Raw genomic sequence first — 22,227 nt, 5'->3', positions numbered from 1 at the left:
GTAGGCCTTCTTTAGAAAACACTACAAAACTCACGTTTCAGGTATAACTGTGCGCATTTTAAGTTGTAGAACGAAACCACAAACCTTATAACACACCACTGACTGTTCAACAGGAAATCCATTGCTTTAAAAGCTATTTGACTTACGATTTTTAAAACTACAACAAAATATTGATTAATTTAAAGTACTGGAGAAGTGTAAAAGTTTTATTTGTTGTGTAAAGTCTGAGCCTTTGCTCTCTCTGAGGAAAAGAGATGAGACATGGCTAGTAGGGGTGAACTGCAAAAGTGAGACAGTTTTTTTGTGATGGAGGACTTCTAAAAATTAAATGCTGTTATCATTTGTGTGTTTTTGTAAGGCGACCACCCCAAAATCTATTGAAACAATACTGGATGCAGTTTATATGTTATAATGATAGATTTTTCAAAATAATTAGGAATGAACATAAAGTGCTAAAGTTTCTAAAATCAGCAAAAGTTTATTAAAAAAAACAGCTTCAGGTGGGTTTTGGGGAATATAGGTTGTTGCTGATCCAAGATAGTCTGACAGCCCTAACCAGCTTGATTTCAGTCAGCTTGCTAGATAAGATTGGACCAGATAAAGACCACAAATAACCAGCATAGTCAAGTTAGAAAACAAAGTCAAGTGCCATCAGAAGTGTACCCCAAGCTACCACATTAGATCTTATGTTTCATTATTTTTTCTTTGCTGAGATCAGTTAAGATAGATGTTTAAGCATGACCTATTATTTAAGACTGTTAAATTTGTTTTTCTCTTCATATTCAAGACGCAATCAATCGCAAACACATTTGTCTTGCCTACTGTTAATTTTCTGAAATATAAGGACCATTTTTAAGCATCACCTATCAATAGCAAGTTAAACAATGTGCCATTGTACACAGTGGGTAGTAATTGATTAATTTAATTGGGATTATGTAATCAGATAAAAAAAATTAAGTACTTAAAATTAGATTATATTACTTTTAAAAACTCATAATTAGATTACAGTTACAGTTTTTTTTTACTGATTCAACCTATTATTCAAACAAAAGAGCAATAAATTATTCATAATTTATGGATTTTCCCTTATTCTTTTTTTATCTTTTAAGTTTAGATTTTTCACCTAATATATTTACTTGAAGTCTCCCTGATATTTTAAATTAATATTTAGTAACACATTTACATGTTCAAGTTTATCTGATGTTGATTAATGGTCGCATGACGTGAAGGTAAACAAATAATATATTTAATCTTTTTTTAGTAAGTGTTTTATTTTGATTGTTGTTATTTTAAAATAATGCATTTTTTTATTTTTTTGTGATCTAATTAGCTTTCAGATTTTCATTAAACTTTAAAGCCGCTCAGTTCCTTCATGAAATTCCAGTTTGAGATGCACTTGTTTAATGCAATTCATGTTGTTTATAATAAATAGAATACATTTTCATCGTTTTTATTTCACTATGGCACGAGATTATCCTATTTAGGTTAAATCAATGTGATCAACGAGTAAGGTCAAAAGTAATCAAAAAGTAGTTTGATTATATTACCTTAAATGTGTAATGCAATGGATTACGTTACTGATTACAATTTTTGTCATGTAATTTGCAATCAGTAACGGACTACAATCTGTAAGTAATCTACCCAGCGTTGATTGTACATCAACTAATATAATAAATTCCATGGCATTTATTTTTTCTTTAACAACGGCTATTTCTCTTTCGTCTCGTTCATAATTAGTGTTATTAATATGACGTATCTGAAGGAATTTCCTCAATAGCTGATGAAGGGGATTCACGCCTTTCTGGTTGCTACGCAACAGCCGTCTGCTGTCACGCATGTGCGCGGTGCATAGTGGGAGGATCCGAGCGATGCTGAATCAGTGCAGGAGCGGAGGAGGCTGAAAATGGTGCAGCATCAACAAGGCGAAGAGGCGCAGCGGTCGCGCCAACGGAACTATGCGGCTCTCATTAAACTCTCACTTTGAGATTTTACTCTGTCGACAGAAGAACAGGTCAGTAAACTGGGTTTTGTTCGCCAAGTGATTTTTCTTTAAACAAAGCGTTACCGTGGCAATACTCTTGTCCCGTGTATGTTGGCACCTTGTCAATACTGATGCTGCGCTGACGCGAGCCGCAGGTTTCCATTTATGCGCGGGCAGGTGCCCAACCGAGCACGCGAAAGCAAAATCTGTCACGGTCTTGACAAACTATAAGGCACTTGGGCCTGAGTCAAAAATAGAAACTTATCTATTTGTATATATATTATTCATGGTTAAGGAAAATCATGAATAATTTACAATACATGCCACATAATGCAGCTGTACGTCAACAGCTCACGTGGCCTATCAGTGGGAGTTGTAGTTTTTCAGAGGTGACAATGTCCAATGCCATTTATGTCTGTTGTCTCAATAATGAACGACATATCCCAAAATGCTTTTCGCTCCAGGCTCGAGCAGGGGAATGTTTTGCTGATTGTTATGCATTGCCCCAATGGACGGTGACCAAACGATGGTTTGGGGGTGGGACTTAGTCTTTAGGCCTGCTCATTGGAGCAGAGTGTGTTTGGGTGGGGTCCGTTCAGGCGGGTCCTTTTGGCACTGCGGAGAAAGGAGACTGAGCCCCGCTGAGCCCACGCAGTCCTGAGCTCTTGACATTTAGTTAAGTCAGAATAATGAAGCTGCTCTCAGCAAATGCTTTATGCCATCAGAATCTCACTATAATTTTGTTAAAGTGTACTAGTTTAAGATGCAAACAGGCGAAGAGCCGAAGAACCTGCACAATGCAACTGAGGTTTATTTTTTGGTCCATGCGCTTGATCTAATAAAGTTTTAATATTTTAATAAACAGTGCTTGTCGTTTTATTGTACAATACTGTAAACAAACAAACAAAATTATTAAAAATATGTATATTATATACAACAAAGTTATATTCGTGCCGTAACATGTTGTTACAATTATGTTTTTATTAGTGAAAAGTAAGATTATTTAAATAAAGCCACTAAAATGGCATCAGTAGTTTTTACTATACATCTATTGTATTGTAAGGTATGTAAAAAAAAAAAAAAAAAAAAAAAAAAAAGGAAGAAGTCATTAAAATCCTGCTTTTTATATACAGTATATTGGGGCTCCCAAAGTTTGTTGAGAGTCTCCATATTCAATAAAACATTACATTTGTTAATACATTAGTGTGCAATTTGCAGTAAAAATGCGTGTGAACAGAACAAAGTATATTAAAGAAGCTTTGTGCGTGGTGAAGAGATTTACAATCCCTGAATAATATACATTATTTGTATAAATGTTTTATCTGACACATATCCACTGTATTCTAAAATAGGGGAAAATTAGCTCTGATGGTTTATGGCATAATTATGAATGCTGAGATGCCTTCCTTGGGCTGTCCCTGTTTTAGAATGAGAATGGTGTAGAATGAGAGGAGGAATTCCCTGCAATCTCCTGAAATATCTTATGTGTCTCTGCATCAGCTCGATGAAGGTGACAGAAGTGTTAAGGCAAATGTTTTATAATGTTTAATCAGTTTTATTAATTAGATCCATTTATAACCCATTGCATTCCTTAGAGAGAAGATTCATTTTAGAAAATGAGAGTGATTGTGCTTTATAAAGGTACACAGAAATAAATATTTGAAGTCTTTTAAGGATCTAAGTTAAGCACACATGGAGCCTGCAAATATAGACACACTCATGTGAAAAATTACCTCCTATGTTTCCATTTTACTGAGGTTAATAAGTGACTGTAACATGAGAAGATGCATAAGGGTGTAGTCCAGTTCTGAGAGACAAGGGCTCTGTGTCTGACCAGCTCTTTTGGATACCTGATACTCTGCAGACATTACAGGAATCTCAAAAAAGCTATAGACGATTTATTTTGAATAATTTTAAGACAATCAGTGTTTTGTAATTGTTTTCAGAATTGTATGTTTTTGTAAACAGTCTTTTCAGCAATGGTTTAATACTGTTGAAATGCATAAAATGTATGCAATTCCGGTGATTTTTGCAGTGGATGCCTTTGTAATGTATGACCAGAAAATAGCTTAGCCCCGGATAATCACCTCCATAGAAACATATGTCTATTCCTTCTGGTGTCTGTATTGTATTCTTCAAGCTGATGGAGACGATGCTGTTTTTGTTGTCAGTTTTGTTGTCAGTTTTGTTGTCAGAGCTTGAATAGTTCCTATTTTTTTTTTTTCAAGTTGTTTTTCTGAATGTTCATTATTATTTTTTACAATTTTAGTACTGTATTTAAACCCCAAAATACTCAGAAAGTAAAAAAAAAAAAACAACAACATATAATATTATTTAAATAATAATGACATAGGCCTATATTTAAGAATATAAACAATATTTAAGATTCTTCATGATTCCAATGTATCTAATGTTAAGTAATCAAATATAAGCAACATGCAGAACATAAATACAGCATTCTCAAATCTATGTTATTTTTTGATTATATTTTTTTGATTCAAATGTTCGCTCAAATAAAAATTAATAAGTAAATAATTGTATTTGACCCCACTTCAGTATCTTAGCTTACAAGTTTAGCAGCTGTGTCACACACTGTGTTGCAGGTAAATGGCAGGGTTTGGTAAAGTGCTGGCAAGCCGATGCAGTGCGTAGGGCCAGGTGTCCACGTCGACGAAAACATGAACGGGGCGGGGGAGCAGGTCGACATCCTGCCCTCCAACTGCTTGGTAAAGGAGCGCTGGAAAGTGGTAAGTGTATGTCTATATTTAGGTGAGAGTGTGTTAGTTTAACTTGTTAAAGATGCCAAAATTGTCTGTTGCCTTTGTTGCCTCATCACACAGGACAAAATGCCCCACATATGACAACAGATGCTTTCAAATCAACTCAGTCTGGCTTCTCTCCAAAATGCGCCAAAACCATTTGGTTGTGTGCCAGTTCACAGCATTTCTCCTTCAAGCAGATGTCCTCAGAAATGATTTGTTACTGTTTTACTTTAATGGTATCTTTGAATGGGATTGTGGCTGTCCTTAAAACAGAATCTGACTCATTAGTGACTGACTTGAGATTAATTCTTTCATAACTTATGTGATAAAGTATGTTTAAGCCAAGACTAATCAATATGCTTAGTTCATGCTACTAGAACTGAACTACATGGAATTTAATTAAATCTTTCATGTTAAAAAATATGCTCTGTTATTAGAGCAGCTAAAGTAACTCAGCCAAATCTAATTTTGTCGTACTATTTATTGCCTGTCAAACAAATCTAGCCAGAAAAGCTTTTCTGTGAATTTAGCTGATGTATTTGTCCTTTTTAGCTATGGGGCTTTCTCAGACCTTAAATTATGTTTATTTATGATGTACAGTACGTTCTTAAAGGTTTATGCTGATTCCTTATTAAGAAATGTTCACTAAAAGGTTCTTTGAGGATCCCAAAATGGTTCTTCTATGCCATTGCTCCAAAAACACCATTTTGGAACCTTTGGAACCATTTTTAGCATGTGTGAGTCGAAAGCGTGTGGAATAGATGACACCAGTTAAATCAATGCTTTGCCATGACTGACCTTGCTATCGTTGGTGTGTTCAGCTGAAGAAGATTGGGGGTGGAGGGTTCGGGGAGATCTATGAGGCCCATGACCTGTTGACACGGGAGAATGTGGCTCTTAAGGTGGAATCCGCTCAACAGCCAAAACAAGTGCTAAAGATGGAGGTTGCTGTGCTAAAGAAACTTCAAGGTGAGGAGATGGATAGGATATTAATATATTTTGTCCTTTATCAAATTCTATTTATACATTATGTGGTAATGCTGTTGCTTCTAAAGTTACTGGCCAGTTTTCGAGATTGTTCTATGAACTTGTCAAAGCTAATTTTTACTTTCATATGTCTCTTGACAATTTCATTTTGGATTTATAAAATTATATTAAAAATATTAGGAAGTATAACTGTTTTCAACATTGATAATAGTAATAATAAAAAAAAAAATCAGCACCAAAATAAACATATTAGACAATTTTGAAGGGTAGTGTACAGTACATATTTGTCTTGACATAATGAGGCAGCAAGCAGGATGGTGTGTAGAGATATGGGATAATTTATCTGTTAATATGCCCGCCATAATCCTTTTTTTGGATGTGCTCATATTAAATGCACACAGAGCTTTAATGCCTGCCAAGGCAGTTTGCCTCAGCTGTAGTTCAGACATACAACTGGGAGTCTGTAAGGGTAATGAGCGTGTAGAACTGAAGGAAAGTGGTATTACTGCACTTTTCTCTCTCCCTGTCTATTTTTTGCTGCTCTCTCATGTCTTTATAACCTTCATGAAGGACACACTGGAATTCCAAATGTCACTGCCTCTGTCTCTAAATGCTCGCTGAATGTCTTTTGTATGTGTGAGTTTGTGTGTGTGTGTGTGTGTGTGTGTGTGTTTATCCACATGTCCATGCAGAAAGAAAAATGTCAGCTGTAATATGTGTGACTTCTAAGTATTATCGGTGACATTACTGGTTTCATTTCTTGTGCAGGAAAGAATCATGTTTGCAAATTTATTGGATGTGGAAGAAATGACAAGTTCAATTACGTGGTCATGCAGCTGCAGGTACAGTATTTTTTTACTTCTGTTTTTATGCGTTTGTGTGTGTGTAAAAAAACTGCAGCTGATTCTTTCTTTCTGTAGGGAAGGAATCTCGCTGATCTCAGGAGGAGTCAGCCTAGAGGGACGTTCAGTATGAGCACGACTCTACGGTTGGGGAAACAGATTCTGGAGTCTATTGATGCCATTCACTCTGTGGGCTTCCTGCACAGAGACATTAAACCTGTATGTCTTACTGTTGATGATATGATCTCTTTTCTCTTCCAATCCAATTTCCTGGCTCCTGTCAGCTGATACTGGTCTCTCTCCTATACGTAGTCTAATTTTGCCATGGGCCAATTGCCGTCTACCTGTAGGAAGTGTTACATGCTGGACTTTGGTTTGGCACGACAGTACACTAATACAAATGGGGAGGTGCGACCTGTAAGTATTTATTTTGCTTAATTTTCTGGTACAGTCTTCTTCCTTCTTATATTTTCTCGGTTTTATTTTTTAATTTTTTAATGGAAATAACAAAAAAAAAGAAGAAAAAAAGCCCAATAAGCAGCATTTTTCTCATTTCTGTTTCGTGCATGTGCAGTTTTTACATTTACAGAGGTTCATTATGAGATTTTGCTAAAGATCACATTTAACAGAGTTATTCAGTTTTATTTTTTAAGACTTTTAGTGAGTATTATGTACAGTAGTGACAAGTAATCTAATCGTACAAGCATAGGAAATTAACCGATATGGTACTAAAGTATCACGCATCCCTATTTATTTAAGTTTTTATTTGCCTTTTACTAATGAATTTTTATAATTTGTGTGTTTGACTTCATTTTTATGTTTCACTTTTCTCAGTTTTGTTTTGCAGTTCTTTTTTGGCACTCATGTTGAATCGCATGCTCCCCCGCCAAAGAGGTTTGTCCCTGTTACCATAGCGACAGTCATATTGTGAGTTTTCCAAAATCTTGAAAAGATTCCTTCCTTACCCTTTGAAGGCCCTTAGAAGTCACCTAGTCTTCTCTAATGGTCGTGCCCTAAATGCTAAATCCTGAAGCACGCCCCCTTTGGAAATATCAACACCCCTGCTGTACTGTCTCATACCCATATCTTACATCCTCCTTTATGTAAGAGACTTTCTGTACGTGTGTTCAATGAATTGTGCTCAATCAGTATAAGAATCCCAAAAAAGGTCAAAAGGTCATAAAAATGTGCTAAAAAAAAAACATAAATCCTGTCGCTCCACCCTTCCTTATATTTTCTTTCCATGTTTGCTTTGTTTCGATTATTCATTTACTTATTCAAACCTAAGTGTTAAAGTATAAAATGAAAGTTATATGGGTTTTTATTAAGAGACTCTTTTAAATGTTCTGCTTTAGCCCAGGACAGTGGCTGGGTTCAGAGGGACAGTACGCTACGCTTCCATTAACGCTCATAAAAACAAGGTAAATGTAGTCTCAGCTTCAATTCACTAACTGTCTAAAGCATATAATGCACGAAAAATGTGTTGGCTGTATTTGCCTGTTTATTGGCTTTAATGAATCTTAAGTGGGTGATTCTTGGCCAGAATTACTACATTAAGAACCATTTTATTTTTAAGGAAGAGCACACTTTTTAAAAAATTTTAATCTTTTTAACAGGAAATGGGTCGTCATGATGATCTGTGGTCATTGTTTTATATGCTGGTAGAGTTTACTGTTGGACAGTTACCATGGCGTAAAATAAAAGATAAGGTAAGACACTTATATCACTATACATTAGCCAGTGAACATAATGGAGCTGTATTGAGTGAATTAATCCTTGTTGTACTCAGTTTTAAGAGATTGATATAAATATTTAAGACCTTTCAGGGTTGTTTTTGCTGTTAATGGTGTCTGTAATGTGCATCTGATAAACAGGAGCAGGTAGGACAGATTAAAGAGCGCTATGAGCACAGGAATCTGTTGAAACACATGCCTGCTGAGTTTCATATCTTTTATGACCATGTGCTGGATTTAGATTACTACACCAAACCAGATTATCAGGTAAACTATTCAGACACGCCTCCAAACACCCATTCTTCCCACTTTTGTTTTTCAACAAGAATGATTTAACTTGATCAATAGTGACAGTATATACATTTATAATATTGCCAATAAATGTATTTTTACTTCAAATAAATGCATTTGTTTTAAACTTTCATTCATCAAAGAATCCTGAAATAAATGTGTCATGGTTTAATCAAATACATTAAGCTGCAACTGTTTTCAACATTGATAATAAGAAATGTTAGTTAATCAAGACTGGAGTAATGGCTTGTGAAAATTTAGCTTTGCAGGAATAACTTACATTTTATAATAAAAAATATATATATTTTAAATTGCATTCATTCACAATATTACTGTTTTTTAATCAAATAAATGCAGCCTTGTTGAACAGTATATGTATATATATAAAAAATATATATACTTAAAATATACAGTAATATACATTATAAACATACATAAAATGTATATAAACATTAAATACAAATGTATTATTTAGTGCAACAGTTTCGAGTGAAAAATTAATTTCTTTCTTTTACCTTCCTCTGGTCTAGTTGCTAATGTCGGTAATCGAGAACTGCATGAAAGAGAGGGTGATAACAGAAAATGAGCCTTATGACTGGGAAAAATCTGGAACGGATACAGCCCTCCCCACCAGCACACACACGCCACCACAACAAAACACACGGCAAACTGCTGCCATCATAGGGTAAGAATATGTACACACACACTCTTAAACAGTATCAGAACTTGCACTTTGGAAAGGGATTCTGGATTCTGAAGTTACTCTGGAGTGATTTTAAAAAGACTGATGTTATACTGATACGGCTCTGAATTGTCTCTCGCAGGGTGGTGAATGGGACACCAGTACCTGGTGAATTACCGAGGGAAAGCACTGATGATGTTCTGCGAGATGAACACCTGAGTAACCAAGAGAACGCTCCACCTGCTTTGATGCCCAGCAGGCCAAGCGAACCTCCTCCAGCCCCACCTGCTGGTGAAGGATGGGATGAAACTGACTTCAACCATAACAAACTCAGGATCAGCATCAGTAAGGTAGTATTTTTAATATATTATGCCAAAATTGTCCCATTAATTTGAATCTAATTAGTATGAAACATGATTTTAGATCAGTTGAGTCTTTAATACTGCATTTCTTCTTAGACACAAGTAGCAGTAGAGGATGGGAAGGAGCCTTTAGGAGGAGTAAGGTCCATTTCCCCAGCGAGGGGTGGAGAAGAAGAACCTCAGGCCCGTCCTCCAAGGTACCGGAGAGTCAATAGCCCAGAATCTGACCGCCTGTCTGCTGCAGAGGATAGAGGCGATGCCGCAGATAAACGGTGAGGAGAGCGTGTGCTTAAATTCATCACACTGTTCTTCTGGCTGACATTTAACTTTTCTAAAGGTCATTTGTCTGCATGTGTCTTGTTCGTGAGGAAAGCATGCAAAAGTGACTTCCTGATAAGAAAGGATGTAAAGTTTTTGTTTCGTACAACAATATTTTGCTCTGACATTTTGGATGGCATCTGTGAATTTAATAAAAGTGAAGTGCATACTGTTCTTATTTTGATAACATATGGCAATTTGTATGATCAAAATGGTTTGGCACGCTAAAGAAGCCTTTTATATTAGGAACAGATTAAAATGAAAGACGAAAACAGTTTTTATTGGATATAATGTTTAGATCTTTAGATATCCAATTTTTTTATTGTAGACATTTCTGATTATCTAATATTTTGTTTATTAGATAATTATTAAATTATCTCTTTGGACTATTAATCAGATCACGATTATTAGTAATTATAAATAAGTAATTCTAATAAAGCTATGAAGTAATTAAAAGTATTATAAATATAATATTTAATATAATAAACAGTGACCATATTTATTAGTTTCAAACTAATTATTACATTTAATAAATAAATTAGTCACATTAATCATTCTTATATGCAGATTTAGTACTCAAGACTTCTTCTTATGTGGAAAACAGCTGTGCTGCTTAATATTTTGGTGATTTTTTTTAAAAGATTCTTTTAATGAGAGAAAGTTCAAAAGAACAGCATTTATTTGAAATAGATTTTTTTAGCAACATTATAGATGTTTTTACTGTCACTTTTGATTAAATGCTATTTAAATTTTAATTCATCCTTGCTGCATAAAAGTATCCCACTTTTACTGACCCCATAGTTTTGAACTGTAATGGTCCAGCAAATTAAAGTCTAGTTAAATAGTTGTTATCCAGTTGATTCTGTGTCTTAGCCTTTGTGTGTTTCTTTGGCAGCTCTCGTTTGGACATGCTGGGTTCTCCATCCAGGCACGTCTACTCTTCCCAGCCTGCTCAAATGCTCTCTTTAGAAGCTGGACAAGGAGAACGATTGGCAGGTAGCCATCATGATGTCTCTGCAGATGGTGACCAGGAAGCCCACAGCAATGCCTTCATCCGCTCAGTCCCGCTGGCAGAGGAGGAGGACTTTGACAGCAGGGAGTGGGTGATGATTGACAAAGATACAGAGTTAAAAGACTTCTATCCTGGGGCAGAGCCCACCACCTCAGGCACCACGGATGAGGAACCAGAGGAATTGCGCCCCCTTGAGGACCAAGAGGAGAGGAGAAGGAAAGGACATATGCATGGTGGAGCTGAGGCTGTGGTACGACCCAAAACGCAACGTGGGATGTTGATTGTAGCAGAGGATGAGGGGGCGGGACCGAGCCCCACCCATTCACCTTGTCACTCGTTGCCTCATACCTGCCCAAGAAGGAGTGAGTCAGAGCCATTTGGACATGAAGGACCGGTAAGGCACACCTGAGTGTGTATGTGTGGGCATCTGTGTGTATGGGTTATCCTGATTACTTAATATGTTTGATGAACTTTAGCTCCATCATAACAGCTTTATAAAACGTTTAAATCTAGTTTGAAATATAATTTCACATTTTATCACATTATCACACACCAGTAGTCTGTCAGTGCATTTTCATCATCAAAGTCAGTGTGAATTTTAATAGGCAATTCATTTGAGTTCTGTTATATCACATTTCTGAGTGAAATAGGACATTCAACAACAAAAAAGGACCATAGCAAGCCAGATAAAAGGAAGAGCAAATTATAATTTATTGCTGATTATTTAGGCATTTTTCGAATAAAAAGTTATAAATAAATAAATAAAAAACACAGATGAGACACAGCTGTGCAAATCCACTTTCATTTTCAGCGTTTATTTGCGCATCTTCTCAGTTAACAACGGCTCTGTGTAGTAACAGCTGCTCTATGTGAAATCACGCACCTGATGGAATTTACCGCCGATTAGAGAACCGGCTTTACTGACGAGATGCACATAACGATCGGCCGATTGTGATCGGAGCACCCCTATTTACAATAAAACCAGAACCATCAATTAAGAAAGTAAATATGGTCAATTTGATTTCATTTTGACTTGGACTTCTTTCTTCTAAGAATGCAACACTGTGTCTAATTTACGTCTGTACACTGACATAGATAAAATTGTGAAATTATGTTGTATGTTGATGACTGAATTACTGTTTTTGTGTTTTTTTTTCATCTCTGTGAACAAACACATATATTAAATTTTCTATTCTACAGTTCAAAGTTTGAAAAAAGGACACTTCCTAAGGCTGTGTTTATTTATTTAATCAAAAAAATTAAATAAATGGTAATATTACAATTATTAATATGAATATTAATATTAAAATAACTGTTTTCTAACTGTTTGCTATAACAATTTTAATTTTCACTATTACTATGACATGAGCCTTTAGAAATCAATCTAATATGTGGATTTAGTACACCAGAATTTTTTTTTTTATCATACTGACATCAAACTTTTGAACAGTAGTGTAACATTTTTAAAAGGGTAAAGTTTTTAACACATCAAGTTGTATTACTGAATACATGGAGTAAGAGTAGGGTTGTTTATATACCTAATGCATTGACTAATTTGAACAAATTGAACCTTACTTAAATAAGATGAAGCTTCTGACATCAGTAGGCGCTATTATATCTCTGTGTTTAGGTCATGTTATGGCTGTAGTGTTATGCCTACTAGCAATTTTTTGTAAGCTGCTATTCAATTTTTTTTTACATAATGACATCAGTACAAGAAAGGATCATTTAAGCATCTGATAACTTGTACTGCAAGATAGTAAACATATGTTGTTTGTATGTGAGTGTTTGTATACAGCCTTGATGTATTGTACGTGTGTTAAATAAGTTTATGCATTTGTGTTGAGCTGCATGTTTAGGGTTTTGTGGATGTGTGTGTGTGTGTGTGTGTGTGTGTGTGTGTGTGTGTTTGTGCACATCACACTTTATTCACAGCCAAGCTTAGTTTGCTCATTGGTCATACAGGGGTATGTGTGCACACGTTGGCTCCTTCACAACATATAGAACATACATTCACCCGTACATAAGCTTAAACAACCCTGTCTTTAATGTCAGACAGATGTGGGCTGGTCTTGTCCTCTGAACGAGTTACAGCACATCTATGTGTTTGTACCACCCATTTGATATAATGTTTCGTTTATCTCTTGTTTTTTATTGGTGTGTTTTTGTGTGTGCATCACACACAATCTTAGACAAAAAAACACGCTTTTTTTAATACTTCGCGTTTAAGTTTTTTCCTCAGCCTGATTCCTCTTTTCCTCCATTCTTATTGGTCTTTTTCAGTTGGAGGAGGACAGGCCACACCCACATCACTCATTCCCGAGGCCCGCCCATTTGAGGAGACTGGCGTCGTACGTGTTTTCCTCTGCTACCATGGACCCGGAGCCCTATCCCCATGAACTCGGGGGAGCGGCAATTCAGCGCAGCCGCTCGGCTGAAAGCAGCCCCGCCCACCGCCACGCCCACCGCAGACACATGCCCCTGTTGCCAGGCAACCCCAGAGCACGGAATTCTGTACTAAACCTCCCACGCCTACACATTCAGCAAATGCTGGCCAAACTTATGAACAAGACATGATTCCCCCGCCATCAGCGTACACAGACGCACATGTGTTATGCCGTTTAATCAAAGGGGAGCACGAGTGCACACTTTTTTGCCCATAGATGAACAAAGTTTAGTATGGGCAATAAACTTGGGTTTGTGATTCTGAGATTTGTGTGTGTGTGTGTGTGTGTGTGTGTGTGTATGCGAGATATGAGACGCTCTCCAGCTAAAGTGGATTTTTTTTTTCAATATTTGACATTAAAGGGATACTTAACCTTAAAAAATCCATCATCATTATTCACCCTTGTGTCATTTTATTCTGAAAAGAAGGTATTTTGAAAAATTTCCTTTTTTTGTTGTTCTGGACCACACTGACTTCAAAATATCTTCTATGTTCCACAGAAAAAAAAAAATCATACAGGTTTGGAACGACATGATGACAATTCATTTTTGGGTGAATTTTCCCTTTAAGCACTTGGGACGATTGGAGAAAAGATAAATTATATTGTATTCTCCCAAACAAAGAAATTCTGTACAATGCTGTATGATGTATTTACTTATAGAGACACTGTACACTACAGTGTGGTTGTGTCTAATGGTTAGAGAGTTTGACTCCTAATCCTAAGGTTGTGGGTTTGAGCCGTGGGCCGGCAATACCACGACTGAGGTGCCCTTGAGCAAGGCACTGAACCCCCAACTGCTCCCTGGGTGCCGCAGCATAAATGGCTGCCCCCTGTACCGGGTGTGTGTTCACAGTGTGTGTGTGTTCACTGCTGTGTGTGTGTTCACTGCTGTGTGTGTGCACTGTATGGGTCACCATACTTGGCTGTATGTCACGTAGCTTATTTATTTATTTTATTATTTATTTAATTTTATTTATTTATAAAAAAAGAAAAAAAAAGAATCACACAAACACAAAAAACGTATTGTTACCTCCATCAGGGGTGTTTCATGCAGAGCTGCTGGTGTCTGGTGGGACAGGCACTTTGACTAAAGTGACGAGAATATTGTTTTTGTAGAATATAGTTTCCATGTGAACAGTATACTAGTGTTATACTAGTGTTTTTTGCTTAGGCTTCTTAGATTCCCATCAGCACTGTCATCTTCTGTGTAAGAGAACAGTTGTGATGCAGGCTGGATAGTGTGATTATGTTTTCAGGGATGAATGTCATTCAATTACAATGAATGTTGGATCTCTTTATATAGAATCTTATAGGCATCTTTTGTAGCTAAGAGAAAGCATGACATTAACCACATACAATGTGTGAATCCTCACAGGGTTTGTACCTCTTACATTTCAAGGAGAATATTTTTGCTGTATAGAAGAGAAAAACAGTGAGCAAAGACAGATAGAATAAGTTGTGTGTACACATTTCCAAGGTGTGAGTATTAGGCCTGTATTGCATGACTAAAATTATGTAGACACACATTTCTATTTAATGAATTTGGCTGTTTCAGCTAAATCCTTTACTAAAAGGATGCAGAAAAATCAACTATACAGCCATATACAGCCTCCTTAGACATTTTTAGGTGAATGGCCTTGGTTTAAAAAAATATATTTACTTAACAAATTAATGTGAGGTTGGTGTGTCTTTACATACTTTTGGCCATGTAGTTTAATTGTAATTATGATTTTGTCTTCCATATTAGCTATAAAAATATATTTAAAGATAATTTTCTCTACCATAATTATTATCTTTCAGTACTACTGTAACATAGGCATATTGCTTTCTGATGATAGTAGGTTCCATGTGAACAGTGAGCAATGTTTACCAGATGGCAAGAATGTCATAAACACAACATCCTAGATGTAAAGACGTTTGTCTAAAGGGAGTTGAAAATGTATTAAAGTTCTGAAATAGAGATGTATTAAATACATTATTATATATTGAAATGCAATAGAGCTTAAGGCAATAGGTGTGTAAAGCAAGACCGAGCCACTTTCTTTGATTTTGTCACACATGCATCAGTGGTTTGATACATGTATGCAGATATTTGAACTTGATTATAGCTTATTATTCAGCAAATGAATGTTGCCATTTTTTGTTCCTGGCCATAGAAATCATGCATAAATAAGCTCTTGAAACCAAAAGTGCAGCGTTGTTGTCATAGAAATTAGACTACACATTGTGTCATAACCAGGCATAATGCAATAAAATGACAAGCGTTTTTGTGCTAACCAACAGTAGCCACAAAATTTTTAGATTACATAGTTTTTATTTCTGTTATCTGTATTGTAAAGTCCTCCAGCTTCAATTCAGTTGAGATATACACATATCTGTGGGAGGAAATTAAGATTGATTGTTTGTAGGTGAGTTAATTTTTCACTTGAAATTCATGCTGTAAAAATGATATATGACTCAAGGATATATGGCTCTGGATATCAGCGCATATGCGAATCTTGCTGAAAATGCAGTTTCTTTTTAAACTATAATTTGTTTCGCTGGGCCAGCTGCAACAAACTCTGTGTGGTGAAATAACACATGTATGAATACAAAAATACAATATTTTTACTGGGATGGAACTCAGCATTCATAGCAGTTAGCTCCTTGTGTCTTTGCTGCTTTGGGTGTTTTAATGCAATTCACACCAATCACTGTTTATCTGGAATAACCAATGTACTGTAAAGTGTATGTTCAGAAGAGTTTGTATCTGAACTGTGTCAGACAGCTGATCCAAATGTCTTCCTAACGGAGAAGATGGGCACAGACTGAATGACCCTACATAGAGACACAAAAGCTTGGCTGTAACTGGAATTTTTTACAGTTTGGCTGTATTTTTTTTATGCAGGATAATATTAAGCAAATAGATTTCTGCATCCCAAAGATTGTAAATTGCTTTTGTACTACTGTACAAAATTCTGGGGTCTGTGATATTTTTTTTCCTCTTATGCTCACTAAGGACTCATTTAGTTAATCAAAAACACAATAAAAACAATAATATTATTATTACAATTATTACAATTATTATTATTATTACAATTTAAAATAACTTATTTTTTCTATTTGAATAAACTGTAAAATGTAATTGATTCCGGTGATGGCAAAGCTGAATTTTCAGCATTTTACTCCTGTCTTTAGTGTCACACGATCCTTTAGAAATTATTCTGATATGCTAATTTGATCTTTGAAGGTTTTTCTTTCCTAATTCTTCTTCTTATTATTATTATTATAATTTTTTTGTTGAAAGTTGAAAAACAAATATAAACCTTTTATAACATTATCAATGTATTTTAAAGACATTATAAATGCCTTTACTGAATCTTTTAATCAATTTAATAAATATTTGCTAAATAAAAATATTAACTTCAAGAAAATATTTCTTACTGACCCCAAAATTTTGAAAAGTACTGTATTTACACATTCCGTCATATTCAAATCTTGAAAAGACAAATATCTTTTCATTGGTATATTGGTATAAATTTTAAATAATACATGTGTACCAGGAAATGTGTTTTCAAGCTGGTGAAGATTAAAACTGCCAGTTTGCATAATGTGAGGTGACTTGTTCAAATAGTTTGAAGACGGTTAGAGGAAGTTTAACATATGTCATCACTGCTTTACTGAGAGATTATAAATAATGTTGTCCGTTTCTTCTGAATCTATATGGTGTTCCATGTAGTACCATATTTTATGCTAAATACAATATTCACTCAAGCCAGAGGGCTTTTCAGCTTCATGCCATTCAACATTCTTTACCTCTCACATTCTCTGTCTCTAACCGGGTCAAATTTGAGCTTGTCAGAACTCTCCAGAGACAAACCTTGATTTGTTTGTGCAGAAAACATTAAAATGTATTCTTTTATGTATTTTATAATGTATTGAGAAAAGACTAAAACCATGTAGGTGGCTTCTCACAGATCAGTATTATGAATCAATTTTAAGGAATTTTATGAGTCAAAATTTATACTGTACCTCTGACTTTTTATTGCTGAAAAATGTTACTCATCAGCTGATCCCAGACCTGCTTATAGAAGCATTACATGTGTGAATCAGGGTCAGCATTAAACAGGAAGAGTCTTTCACAAAATAGCTAGTGCAATAAACACCATAGGGGGTGAACAGTAGACTTGTAATATGTACATGTCTCTGGACATAGCTGAACATACTGCTGTACTAACACATTCCTCTTTCTCATTGCTCTGTGTGTCCACTGCTGTACATACTGTTGGCTGAGCACTGTCTTTGAATCTACACTTGAAATCACAAATGAGCTAAATCATTAAAGACAAATAGTGATAAATTATTACACTGTAAAATGGACTTTTGTGCCTTTTCAACCATGTATGTCATTCTAAAAAGACAATCCTGCAAAGCTTGTATACAACCAAATCACAAGTAAATAATCTGAAAAATGACTAAAGAGTGGACTTTTCTCTCACAATGTGGTCTAAGTGTGCTTCTTATTACATTTTTTGAAGTGTTCTTGTGCAGCCTTAGCTTGTACAACCTAAAAACTTGAAAACCTAACAACAATTTTTTACAACCTCTCCAACTCTTTCATCATTACTTCACTAATTTCTTTTCTCTTTTTCTTGCATTGCTACCGGAGGCCGCAGTGGCTGAACCTTTGCCTTCTTCCTCTCAGACACGTCTGAAGCGAGTCGACTTTGTGTCTGGTGTGTTGATGTTTGACAATCTAAGAGAAGAGGGTGCGAAGACTGGAGGCTCCACCAGTGATGGAAGCCCTCGGAGTAGTGAGGGAAGCCCAGAGGGTGCTGCATCCACTCTACTCGCCTCGGCCCACCGGGACCACGACCAGGAAGAGGGCTCACGCACGCTGGTGCTTGTGTCTGCCGGAAACGGGCAGGTTTCACCTGGAGACGGGCAGGGAACTCTCGCCGCGATGACACCGCAGGGAGAGCGACCCATGCCGGATGAATCCGAACCCGGGCCTCTCTCCTCCTTCGTTAAGTCAGAGCCCAGACCTATCATCATGACAACTGCAGCTGTTATCACCAGCGGTTCTTCCTCACCACCATTCACTAAGGTGGAACGCACTTTTATTCACATTGCTGAGACGACGCATCTCAATATCATGATGGCCAGACACCGTCCGCCTGGCCTGGATGAGCTGATGTCTACTGAGCATGTGAAAGAGATGGGAGGAAAGAAAGAGGAGAGGGAAAGGGTCACTGAACGAGAGCGAAAGGAAAGTGAGGGGATTTCATCAAAAAGAGAAGAGGATGAGGGGGAAAAGGAAGAGGATGAAGCTGAAGAAAAAGTAATTATGAATGACAGAGAGAAGGCAGAGGCTTTGTCACATGACCAGTCAGAGACTACAGTTTTTAAGGAAGAAGAAGTCTCCAGAGAAGTCAAAATGGAAGGCAGACCAGATGGGTTTGCACCAGAAGTAGAGAAGCAAAGGGAACATGAGCAGAAAGAGAGTCCTTCAGAAACACCTGAACAACACAGAGATCCAGAGGTGGAGGATGAGAAGGACATGTCTCCACCAGAGGCGGAGTCACCTGATAGAAAGCCTCTCCAGCAGAGGCGGAGCCGTATCCCTGTGCTTATGTCGGAGGAGGAAACAGGCTCAGACAAATCTTCGCAGATGAGTCAAGAGCAGTTGCAGCGAACTCGCAAAAGCCGACAACATCAGCTGGCACGTCTTGTCTTGGAGCGTAAACAAACCCACCTGAATCGTTCTCGCTCCGCTTCCTCGCACTCCACGACACTCTCAACCACTGCATCTGAAGATGAAACCCACCAATCAGACGACTCAGCGAGAGGAGATAGAGGAGCAGATGGGAGGATTAGGAGCAGGATTCCTCGTCCAGTCACACCTATCATGGGGACATCTGACCAACTAGGGGGCACGACCCTTCCACAAACCCAGAGATCTGTGTCTTTCATTCAGTACAGGTGGGTGGAGCAGAATTTCAACTTAAATGTTATTCTTTTAAATCTGCATTACCTGTCAAAATTTGGACACACTGAATTTGTTTCTTAAGATATAAAATACATATAGATTTTTTTAGGGAGTCAAATTGTTTGAATATAATAATAATACTAATAATAAGAATAGTAATTTTATATTATTAATATTCTTGTTCTTGTTATATCTCTAAGACAGAAATGCATGTTGAACTCACAGCACATACAAAGATATGCAGTATGTTTGCAGCATTTTCAGTGAATGGCTCCGTTATGAGGAATTTAAAAAAAACGCTGTATCATGGGACCCTTGTGTGTAAATTAACACAGTGTTGCAGTTCACTCTGAAAATGCCCTACTATGTATTTAATTAAACCATATACATTTTGTTTTTTAGTTCAACTGACATATATATGTTTGGTGAAGATTTGGGTGTTTATTATAACATTTTCTTGATGTAAAATTGCGATATTGAATCTACCTCAGATTTTGCTTGGCACCATTACTGACAAACTATATAAAGAAAATCATACAGAGGGTCTGATTGATATGACTCATTCTTTTCTCTCGCCAACAGAACCAACAGTTCTATCAATCCCAAGATCCAAAAGTCTGCAAGTCTGCACACAAATATCCATCAGCAGCCACCTAAACCTCAGCTCCGTCCCTCTAAAACACTTCCACCCCGTACTCCATCTTCAGGCCCCTCCCTCTCACAAGCAAGTCGGACCGCCACACGTACCATTGCTCGTACCTCAGCACTTTATGCCACCCGGAGCATCAGCACCTCTCCTCGGAGCCATGCCACCTCTCGCACTGACAGCCCTTCGCCTCAGCGCATTCGTCGACAGCCTGCAGCCAATGAAACGCAACAACAGCCCAAACCTCCTTGCCCGTCGCAGTCCAAATCCAAACCTCAGGATTCCACCCCCAAAAAAAGCAAAACCCACCCATCAACCTCATCGCAAATGGCAAAGAAAGATCCAATGGAATCAAAGACTAAAACAAGATAATTAAGACTTCATTCCTGCAGGTGATCTTCATCCTCAGCATCATCACAATCACTATCTGAATCATCAGTGTTGGACTGTACTTCTCATTAAACAACAAATTCAACCAGACAAAATGGATGGATGTGTTCATTATTCAGCCAAGTGACTGCAGCAGCTATGAAATACCTCTAACGAGGAGAACCTCTGACATTTAAACACACAGTTGTGTGAGGGAGAGTTGTCATTAATGAAGTGTGTTGGACAGATGAACACACCTCATATGCCTTAAACCTGCAAAGGAAATAACTGCTACCATCACAACAAAGCTTCCACAGGCTCTATCCTCCTGTTCACGCCGCAAATGCCATGATCATGTTTAATAATACAACCAATACCATTGTACACATTATAAGCGGATTCTACTGCAGCTTAAAGCTTTTAAATACATTACACTACATGCTATTTATTTTAATTAAATATAACTTCCGAAACATAAATTTTGAACCAACATCTCAATATTAGAATTGGGAAAATATTTGTATGTTCCAAATTTGTATTTATTTAAAATAATAATAGTCATTTGCACCAAAACTCTGTGGTTCTGTACAGAACATGTAAAAATAAATCATAAGTCTGGTATAAATACCTAAATTTAATCTACAAAGAACTAAAACGACTAACGTTGCTTCTACAGTTTGATGTCAATCATACAATCATCTTGGCCCCACCTACTGTTTCTGATTGGGTCAATCTATCTGTGACACTCATCTGCTAAATTTATTTGTAACCAGATCCCGGACCAGCGGCATCCATTTGGAAATGCTCGTCCGCTTCTGTTTATTATCTTTTGCAAAACTGTAGATAATGTAAACACTACTTTTGAAAAACAAAGTTATATTTTTGTTCCAAAAAAACAACGTAGTCTTCAAAAAAGATTAATGGAAAAAATAGGACTGACCATTCTGATCTGTATGCAAACATTACAGTTCAAAGAATGCTTGAGAAAGCTGAATGAAGGTCAAAGAGAACATGAAAGCTTCTCAAAAATCTGACACATCAAGGAGAATAAAGCAGCAGGAACCAATAATGTTTGTTAAAGCAGCATGTCGGATGTAGATTTCAAATGACTAAGGTGCTATCATGTCTGCTCTAGTCATTGGTGTTTTTTTTCTGTCCTATGCTTGGATTAAAACCCAAACATCCATGAAGATTGTCAAATCAGTGTAAGAGAAAATTGTCCTTAGTGCACACTAGCCAGTGTTATTTGTGTGTTAACTTAAAGGGAGTGCTTCATTTGGACCATGCCCACTGCAGAACCATTGCATGCTGTTGTTTGGTTGAAATCACAGGAAAATACTCTCTGGTATTTTCCAGAATGTTCCATCTGCGGAAAACCCTGAAGACTCTCTCTGCTCTTAATACTGACTAAGATTTGAGGAATGACACCTCCTCCTGGTTGGTCATCTCTCTTCAGTGTGTTGCTGTGAGAGAGAATTTGCATGAATATGCCTCATGAATCTTGATTGACTAACTTATTCTACGGAGCGAACTTCCTGAGTTATACAATTAAAAATTATTGCAAATTATCAAAGATGCCATTCAATAAACACAAGTTCCATCACTGTTTTGGATGATGTTTTGTGTCTTTCTTTCCAGATAATCTCAGTGAATGTTCTGCATAGGGAATCTGCATGTCTTGGCTGTGGTTAAAGTGAGAGGAATTAAGTATCATCTGTATAAAAATGAAGCAATAACAGAGAATCACATCATCTTAGATCTTAGTGTCCTTCAGGCTAGTTCAGAGCTGGATGTTTTTGTTACCCATGCGACCCTAAAGGTCATTAA

General features: G+C 36.8%; 1 protein-coding gene across 2 annotated transcripts; it reads left to right on the top strand.

Annotated features, from left to right (window-relative positions):
- The first annotated feature begins 1,853 nt into the window (after positions 1-1,853).
- Positions 1,854-20,912, top strand: LOC132111482 (tau-tubulin kinase 1-like). 2 transcript variants are annotated; one of them, XM_059518824.1, is made up of 15 exons: positions 1,854-2,011; positions 4,585-4,728; positions 5,565-5,712; positions 6,499-6,572; positions 6,651-6,791; positions 6,885-6,989; positions 7,928-7,993; positions 8,189-8,281; positions 8,447-8,572; positions 9,127-9,281; positions 9,421-9,628; positions 9,737-9,912; positions 10,854-11,364; positions 18,066-19,378; positions 19,968-20,912. In XM_059518824.1, the coding sequence occupies exons 2-15, from the start codon at positions 4,621-4,623 to the stop codon at positions 20,401-20,403; spliced, it is 3,660 nt and encodes a 1,219-aa protein (XP_059374807.1). In that variant the 5' UTR covers positions 1,854-2,011; positions 4,585-4,620; the 3' UTR covers positions 20,404-20,912. The 2 variants fall into 2 exon arrangements, with proteins under 2 accessions (XP_059374807.1, XP_059374806.1); XM_059518823.1 differs by having other exon boundaries at positions 9,421-9,631.
- The last annotated feature ends 1,315 nt before the right edge of the window (positions 20,913-22,227 follow it).

Source organism: Carassius carassius, chromosome 31 (genome assembly GCF_963082965.1).
Source record: "Carassius carassius chromosome 31, fCarCar2.1, whole genome shotgun sequence".
In the NCBI taxonomy this organism is placed as follows: domain Eukaryota; kingdom Metazoa; phylum Chordata; class Actinopteri; order Cypriniformes; family Cyprinidae; genus Carassius; species Carassius carassius.
Note: the sequence above shows the minus strand (reverse complement) of the source record. Positions and strands in the feature narration are given on the sequence as shown.

Bases quoted from the DNA above. Each gene is read 5' to 3' on its own strand.
- LOC132111482 (XM_059518823.1), top strand. From the start codon at position 4,621: ATGCAGTGCGTAGGGCCAGGTGTCCACGTCGACGAAAACATGAACGGG. The intron at 5,713-6,498 runs GTGAGGAGATGG...TTTCTTGTGCAG, and splicing joins TGTGCTAAAGAAACTTCAAG to GAAAGAATCATGTTTGCAAA. The intron at 7,994-8,188 runs GTAAATGTAGTC...TCTTTTTAACAG, and splicing joins TTAACGCTCATAAAAACAAG to GAAATGGGTCGTCATGATGA.